General features: G+C 32.4%; 1 protein-coding gene across 1 annotated transcript; it reads right to left on the bottom strand.

The window, feature by feature from the left end:
- Positions 1–768: 768 nt before the first annotated feature.
- On the bottom strand, positions 769–3426 carry LOC124295418. Its single transcript, XM_046745367.1, has 4 exons — positions 2815–3426; positions 2102–2704; positions 1685–1968; positions 769–1605 (listed from the first exon to the last, which is right to left on the bottom strand). Exons 1-4 carry the CDS (start codon positions 3293–3295, stop codon positions 769–771), a joined length of 2205 nt encoding a protein of 734 aa, XP_046601323.1. The 5' UTR covers positions 3296–3426.
- Between the last annotated feature and the right edge of the window lie 5800 nt (positions 3427–9226).

A 9226-nucleotide genomic window follows, 5' to 3' on the forward strand; every position in this document is an offset into this window, starting at 1 on the left:
ATATATATATATATATATATATATATATATATATATATATATATATATATATATATATATATATATATATATATATATATATATATATATATATATATATATATATATATATATGTATATATACATATATATATATATATTAGGCTGATTCAAAAAAAATGGCTAATTTTTTTTTTTCGAAATCCCCACATAAAAACTTCCGAGAAGGTGTGAAAAGACGCCTGTAAAAAGCAGAGCTCTTAATATTATTATTTAGAGGTCGCGCATCGGGAATTTCTATTTCCCATTTAAATAACACAGGAAGAAATTTTTTTAAATTTTGCAATTTCGTATTTTTGCAACGGCTCATTGAATCAGCGGACCAAAGCATATTCTTGTAGGAAATTTGACGCTCTACAAAAAAGGTCCTTACAAAGTTTTCGATAGACACACTCCTTCAAAAGTTATTCGAGGTCAAAGTTGAACTTACAAAAAAATTCAATGTTTTTTTTTTTTTCGATGATACTATGAATCTTTTCTCATTATTTTGTTATAAAGAAGATAGATTTCGGAACAATTACATTTTTAAATAGTCAAGTGCATCAGTTATGGATTCTCCATGATAACATGTTTATTATTTAACATCGCATTTTTGTAAGGTAACTTTATATTGACTCGATGGGAAAATTATTGATTGAAAAAACCCAATTATAGTCAGATATATTTATTGTGTTATATTCTATAACTTTTACATTTAGATTTCTCGTCTATAATATTCTCAAATAAAGACTATTTCAAGGTTGTTTTATTACAATCTGGGAAACTACGACGATGTTCTTGGACGACTTGCAATAGATACTGTAATTGTTCTTCGTTCTTGGTTAAACAGTTGTTGTAATCCTCAATCAGAGCAATACCTCGTTCTGCTGAGTCATTAACTACAGAAAGTCTTCTAAAAAAATCTAAATTATCTCTATAACTTTCATTATTAGACCATAATGATACGTCGACTTCAAGAAAATCGTATGATAAATCGAAGGCTTCAAAAAGCATGAGTGAATTTTTCGAGACGAATTCACTTAAATCTTTATCAAAAAATGATTCCAATTCGATTCCTTTAGCAACGTATCGTTTTTCTCGAATAATTTTACTCTCCTTATTATTAATAATTGCTTCACACATTTTTTTTTTTATTTCATTTGAGACATTGTTGTCAAACAATGCCAGTGCTGCTAGTTCTTCATTCATGTACCATAGATGATCACTAAATTTTTTTAATGCTTTTTGTACGACTGATGATTGAATTTCCTCGCAAAGAAGTAACTTTTTCAACAATTGCAAATCATTATTCGGTGCTTCGATTGCCAACGAACAAGTAAACCATACTTTAATGTAGATTAAAATAATAAAAATACATATTTGACGCAAACTATTAATTTCTCGTTTAGAAAGAGAAAATTGGTCTCTGAACATGAAAATTTTCAAGCTGTAAATGGCCTTATTGATCCATCGAGCATGATGCATCGTTCCTGGACATTTGAAACTTATTTCATTTTCTGGAAGACCATCAAGAAAAATCAATGATAACTCGAGAAGTTCTTTGTAATCATTCCTTGGCTGAGTAACCTGTTTAAAAAAATTTTTTAATTAAAATCTTTAAACACGAATTCCCAACTATTTCAAATATAAATTATAAGAAATATACCGTTAAGAAATTATCGATGAGATTAATTATTTCAAGTCTGTCTGTATTCAAGGCATTTGCAACAAATTCATCTTTCATGCCACTTTGATACTTTAAATGATCGGCTTTGCTCCACCAATTTTTAAATCGCCCAAAAATAGGTACACTGGGACCAGAAGTTGTGGGCCAAAACACCTCAAAAACTCCTTTCAAAATAATTTCGAAAATGTGGTGGCGACAAGGTAACCAAATTAGTTTCCGGTTCAATTTTCTTTCAATCAAAGCGGCTGTGCCATTTAGTATTCCTGTAAATAATGTATGAATATGTAAATTAAAGATAGTGCCAATTATTAAGAGAAACATAAGTGAGAAAATAGTATTAATTAGTAGGTATTAACTAGATTTTCAATTATTTAAAGATAACGAAACAAACCATACCAGTATTCACTGCTGGAGTGTCAAAGCACATAGCCTTAATGTAAGGAGTAACTTTCCAGTCTTCCAATGTATTTAATATAGCTACAGCATGATTTTCTGCAGTTCCGTCAAATATTTTTGGTACACCGAGGAGTTGATTGACGTTCGAAGTAGATAATATTATTGCAATTCTATCTACAGATTCAGAACCGGTCAAATCAGTTAAAATCTTACCATCCCAATGTAAAGTATAGCGATCTTCAGTTTTAAACTTTTCTTTCAAGTGCTCTGCGATAGCTTGTCTAAATCTAAGACGGGCTCGCCGGATAGTACTGTAGCTTAAATTTAATGTTTCAATATCTATTCCAATACTTTGGTAAGCAGGAGCTAAGATAAAAGTAGCATTTCGACTAGTAACATTTGCTCGATCGAGGGCAGATACAAGTTCAGGAGTCATTATATCAATTTTAGGAGGAGGATTTGGCTGACTAGATGGAGTTTCAAAGTCAGAAAACATTTCTGATTGTTGACTTCCAGATGTCGTTCCTGTACCAATTGTCGATTGGAACCGTGAAATGATACTACCATCCTGAACTGGACTACTAGTTGTAGGCTGATTAATACCTATTGTCAAATATATATGATTAACAGCTAATACTTAAGAAACAAATGCAATCCTATTTGAGATAAAATATGAAATAATTGTTTTCTAAAAAAATAAAATAAATAATAACCATCAACATCAATATCCATGGCAACTTGATGAATTTCTTCATTTGAAGCACTTGTGTCAATAAATCCATAACGTTTGTTAGATCGTTGAGATTCCAAAAATAGTTTTTTTGTATCATCAAGTTTTTGCTTCGGATCTAAACGAGCAATATCAAATAATTTTACAAACTTTTCTTTTAACATTGTCTCTTTTTTTTTCTGCGTAGTAGATTTTTTTCGATATCGACTTTTCTTGAGTTTCAACCATTCATTAAATAATTGTAAAACTTTCTGCACAGCATGAGAATTTTTGCAAGTTGGAAGTCCAGCTTGTAACCATTTTTCTTCAACTTTTTTTATTGTACCTGAAGCACTTTTTTTTAATGTTAGTTTGTGTATACAATGCTGATATAAGAACGCTGATAAAACCTCTCCGTTTGTTGGTAATTTTCGTCCAACAAGATTTTCTTTGATATCACCAATTAAGTATTTTTTATTTTCCATTATAGTCAATGAAATGATAAACAACAAAACAATAAACTTAGAGAGCAAAATAATAAATAGTAATATCTGAAGTTCGATTGAAAAGAGAGTTAGAAACAATGTGGCACAGTAACGAGGAAAATCAAAACATGTGTCTTTTAGGTTATGTCGGTAAGCAAGTGAACTCCATTTCTGAATGAGCTACTGTAGGTAATTTTTTTTTAATAAAGCAACTTCAGTTCATTCGTTTGAAAAAAAGCGCCTAAACCAAAGGTTTTGTGCCGAAAGACGAATCTACTTATAAGTAAAGTTAAAAAAATCTCCGAATAGCAAAAATACATCAGGAAATATTATTACTAGCAAAATATTGAGAAAAGATTCATAGTATCATCGAAAAAAAAAAAAAAACATTGAATTTTTTTGTAAGTTCAACTTTGACCTCGAATAACTTTTGAAGGAGTGTGTCTATCGAAAACTTTGTAAGGACCTTTTTTGTAGAGCGTCAAATTTCCTACAAGAATATGCTTTGGTCCGCTGATTCAATGAGCCGTTGCAAAAATACGAAATTGCAAAATTTAAAAAAATTTCTTCCTGTGTTATTTAAATGGGAAATAGAAATTTCCGATGCGCGACCTCTAAATATTAATATTAAGAGCTCTGCTTTTTACAGGCGTCTTTTCACACCATCTCGGAAGTTTTTATGTGGGGATTTCGAAAAAAAAAAATTAGCCATTTTTTTTGAATCAGCCTAATATATATATATGTGTGTGTGTGTGTGTGTGTGTGTGTGTATATTTATACATATTTACAGTTTTAATATCAATAATATGCATTTATATTTGCAGCTATACATTTTGTGCGTGAACGCATTTCGCACGATGCGGCAATCTTACACTTAATACTTTTAAAATAACTATTCGCAATGATAACAATAATTACAGGTACTGGATCAAATTGATCGAAAGTCGATTCAACTGGATACACAATTTTTCAACAACTCTTGTTGAATGTATCACACGAGGGATCGGAGAAAAAGATATTTGTTTTGGCCTTACTGACAACACGGTTTTCAACGTAGCTCGAGTGGTTTTGAGAATCGAAAACACGATAAACGTGAATTTGGAAACTGAAACTGGAATTCATCTAGTTGAGTCTAATTAAAAAGTTTGGTTTCGCGATGTAGGAAAAAATTGACAACTTCGGAAATGTCGCAATCTTCTTTCTGCAGATTGTTAATGCCAAAATCAAATTTATTGTCCAATCTTGTTGCAGATTTAGGCTAACTTTAATTTCTTAATCGATTCTCTATAGTTTCTTTAAAATTAATTTTTCCTAATATTTTATTCAGCAATATTTCGTAATGTTTATTGATATTTTATTAAGTCAAGCACAAGGTCACCGATTTCATAATGTAATCATTTTGCAGTTGACGTTTTCATGATTAACTGAGAAGCCGAGCAGATTTACTTGCAAACAAAATGAGCTGTGATTCGTTAAAATTCGACATATTTGGTATTTACAGAAAACATATAAAAAAAAAAAAAAAAACAATGATTCAATAATAATATCATATTTTAAACAATTCTCGTCAGTCCGGTTCTTTTGTTAAAATTTTCCACCGTTTTTTCACCCTATATCCCTGAAATATATTCAAGGGCAGAAAAATGTCGTTCCCATTGAAAGTCTGTGAACTAATTAGGGGCCATCCATAAATTACGTCACACGTTAATCGGGGGGCGGGGAGGGGTCAAAAGCTTTGTGACGTCACATGTTAAAATTTAAAATACTAAAACACGAAATTTATATGTGAATAAAAAATTTTAAAAATTTTCCAACTTGATCGATATTTTTATTAATAATTTATTACTCTCGCTATGAGATTATCTCTCACGCAACGATATTTAACTTCTAAAGCGGCGTTGTAATGCAAGTGAGACACTCAAATTCACAAGAGTTCTGAATGGTAAAAATATAAAGGAGTGGGTCCAAAGTCCATGAACACAAGATCATTAAATTTTTTTTATCTTTAATTAACATAATTAGTCGCTTTTTGTTTCCTAACTAGTCGTTTTTCCTTTCTGTTATCATAAATATTTGACTCTATGTTGATTTTATTAAAGATTGTTTAATAGAAATAAGAAAAAAATGGAAATAACTGTTTTCTTTCGATTATTTTTAAATACATGCATAAGTTTGAAAAAATTGTGACGTCGGATCTGGGGGGAGGGGGTTCTAAATATGTGAAAGGTTCTAAAATTCGTGTGACGTGATTTATGGATGGCTCCTTAAAGAACAATTTATTATTAATTTTTTTCATTTATAGAATGATCTATCGATCGATGACAATAAGACATTTCGAACTCCACTGTCCTGAATAAGGTGACAGAGTAAAAATATTCTGAATATATTAGATTAAATAACAAAGATACTAAAATCCGTTAAATTTTTCGAAGACAAACTACTCGAATGAATTTCAGAGAACGTATAAATCTGTATGCTTGTTTCAAAATTTGAAATATTTTTCTAATCGATAAAACGGTATCTAACGTGCATTCCCGGGTCGCTCTTATATCGCATGCATGTATGTATTTCATACATATATAGATGGGGAGAGTTGAAAAGCAGCTTCGAATCATTGCTATTTATATATTCCACCACCTGGCACTTTGACGGGACGTGAAGAATTTCGTTAAAGGATATACAATTTGTAAATAAAAATTTGATACGTACTCTCGATGTATTTTTCTCGCACCTTCGTGTCACAAAAAATTTTCAGAGCACAAGAATTTCTTGATAAAAATTCAACGCCGCGTGAAGAATATATGCGTCGATATAATGTCAGAATGTAAAGTGAAATTGCCAAGTTCAAGGATTATATACACATTTCTTTTCACTTTGCACTTGTACGTTACAAAAATTTAATTCAATCTTTTAATATTTTATAATTACATTCGACCGATTTAAACTCACATAATTTACGCACACACGAGTAGTGGAATTTATTGTTAGTTGGTTAAAAATAATAATTCGTCAAATCAAGTGACGATTCGTTGCAGCAATTTTTTACCCAAGATACATGCGTTTATTTTTATAATTTTCAACAACTGACGTTCTAGCAAAATTTCTCAGCTACAATCCTCCGATACATTCAACTTTGATTTTTGCCAACAAATATAATAAAAATATTTCTTTTTTTTTTGCACACCATTATTTGCACTCAAAATTAATATACACGTATCCGTTAGTCGCAATACTAACATTATAAACAATTCAAGAGTTTTGATATCGATTTTTTTAAAGATTTAAATCACTTTGAGATGTTTAAAAATCCAGCAGATGTAGAAAAAGGGTTACTAAACTTTAGATTTTGTAATTACAACTCTATCACGTCTTCCTTCTATGAAGTATTAGACAAGACTGACGAACTGAGGCGCTGAACAAGAATCGGGTATTCATTTCTGTCGCTCTGGACAGGTAAGAGCGAAATATAAACATCAACAGTTTAGGTTCGACGTACCGTCCTTGTATACAACAGAGATTAGTTTATCTACGTACACAATTATATACAAATGAAACTATCGGCAGATTCATTTGAATCTGTTTTTTAAAACCGTTTTTTTTTTTAAATTCAAGTAATCAGACTTTGTTCTTCAGCAAGTAAATCTAATATTGCCATTTTTCGATCATAAAAAATATCGTTGTAATGTTGTGCTTCGGTGCAGAATTTGCGTAGAATAGTTTTCCGAATAAATCAAGTCATTGCACAAGTGGAAACGAAACGAATCCGTTAAATTTTTGACAGTTTCAAAGCGATTCAAGATCAAGCATCTATGTCCGAGTTTTTCTCTATACCTCCACTGTCTTTTATTTTTGCGTATGAAAGAGATCCTCGTAGCTTATGAATCTCTTAATAATATGAACGAAAAAGTATTGATCCTTGACTCACGAATCCCCTTAACCGGTTATCGAAATCGTACATATATCGGTAAGATGAGGATACGATCGTGAAATGCGAACTGGAGAGATAGCTGGCTATAAGCTTGAACCACGAGATTTCATCTGCATGCCAGGAATTTAATGGAAGATTTGCATACTTATCATACGTAGCGTCGTGGCTTTTGCCGATCGACGAGTTTATCTCTGCCAGTTTCCCTCTCCACTCGATCTCTCCGTCTCCGTTTCCCACTATCTGCATTTTTCGCCGAGGTTTTCCTCCCAAGGAAAGAAAGGAAAAGAACAGTAAGTAGTGTAGAGAAAAAAAACAAAAAAAAAAAACCCCTATGAAAAAAAACAACACACAAACGTCGACGATTCGAATCGCATTTCAGGTCGCGGGACACGGGGAGATATTTTTTATTTTATCTTTTGGGAAGAACTACTACTCTCTGTATTTGACGTGACGGGCTGCCTCTAATCGAGCGAAATCCCTAGGGGACATTTGAAAACGTCTGTTTTTAAATTCAGGTCGGTCTCTCGATCCCTCGGGTCAGTTAATCGCTAAATTAGCCAATTTCAATATACCTACTTCGCTTGCACTCTAAAAAAAACAAAAACAAAGATATATAGAAGATTAATGCGATCGAAAATTAACCACGATTTAACCTAACATGGCAGGCTGCTGAATGACTCGTAGTATCAACATTGTAAATATATGAAATTTCTTTGATTCGAAAAATATAGCGATTACGGTGAATTGATCATTTACATATTTAATGTGTGAAACCAGCGTTATTAAGAAATATTTGAAAAACTATACACCGTAAATGCAAAACAAATTCAATGTCAATCTTTTACATTGAGAGAAATTTTTAGTTCCGGTTACCGCTCAGTTCTTAACTATTTTCATTTTTTATCACAATTTGAAAATACAATTCTAGGTAGAAAATGAAAATTAGTTTTCTAGCTGTTACCGAAAAGTCTAGTATCCGTTACTGTTCTTTCTCACTACGATCACTGTTGCTAGATTTTCTTGCAACTGTTGCGAAAATTTAATGCTCGTGCAAGAATAAATTGACGTCAAAGCCTTGTTTAACTAAAAAAGTAGAGTAAATCGAAGAAACTGATTTTGCGTAGCAATAACCAAAAAAGGATCGACAACAGCGCAAAATGGTTACGCGTACCTCGTTTTTCCTAATTCCAACAATATTCAAACAGTTTTTTTTAACGATACCTGTTTTACTGAATTTTTCTAGTTACTGTAACAAATGAACTTTTTCTCAGTGTACGGTAGAAAGTAGAAAAATTATACCACGATATTATTTTTCAAAAAGAAAACTTCTGCGATCACAATACTCAATCTGAAATGTCCAATCGCTTTTCAGGTGAATTATTTTACGGAAAAATGTTCAGCAGGGATTACAGAGGGGAGAAAAAGAGAGAAGAAAAAAGAAAAAAAAAAATGACAAACGGATCGGAGAAAATCGAATTAGGGTGAGCTACAGGAACAATCCCTTATCCTTTTTCTGTCTTCGATGTATGAATATCTGGGGCGTGAGTAATCCCTTTCCCGAGTTGGAAAATGAGGGATCCAATGTTATACCGGTTTCGGGAAAGAGACACAAATTCTTCCCAAGTTGTTCGACGGTGCGCCCACATTTGAGCTTCCGCTGCTACACCGGATCCTCGCCATCCTCGTTGTATGTCAGCAATATTTCCAGCTGGTGAGCGAAGAGCACGAAGTTTAATACCGGTATTACGTTTCTTGCAAATTATACACACGGGATGGATCGAATATACCGACAAAAAATTCCTCGCATGCTTTTTTACAGCCGAATAAACTAGACTCATGTCTAAATTCCTGCAACCAGGACGGACCTTTTCTGTAAGAAACTACGAATCTGGACGTTGCGTGGCGAGAAAACGTGTCAAAGTGGAAAGTTTACGCGTAGAAAGTTACGCGGCGACGCGGTCGACTTTAAGGGTGTGCCATAGTGCTGTTTTATCGACTGAGTC

This window comes from Neodiprion lecontei, chromosome 7 (genome assembly GCF_021901455.1).
Source record: "Neodiprion lecontei isolate iyNeoLeco1 chromosome 7, iyNeoLeco1.1, whole genome shotgun sequence".
In the NCBI taxonomy this organism is placed as follows: Eukaryota; Metazoa; Arthropoda; class Insecta; order Hymenoptera; family Diprionidae; genus Neodiprion; species Neodiprion lecontei.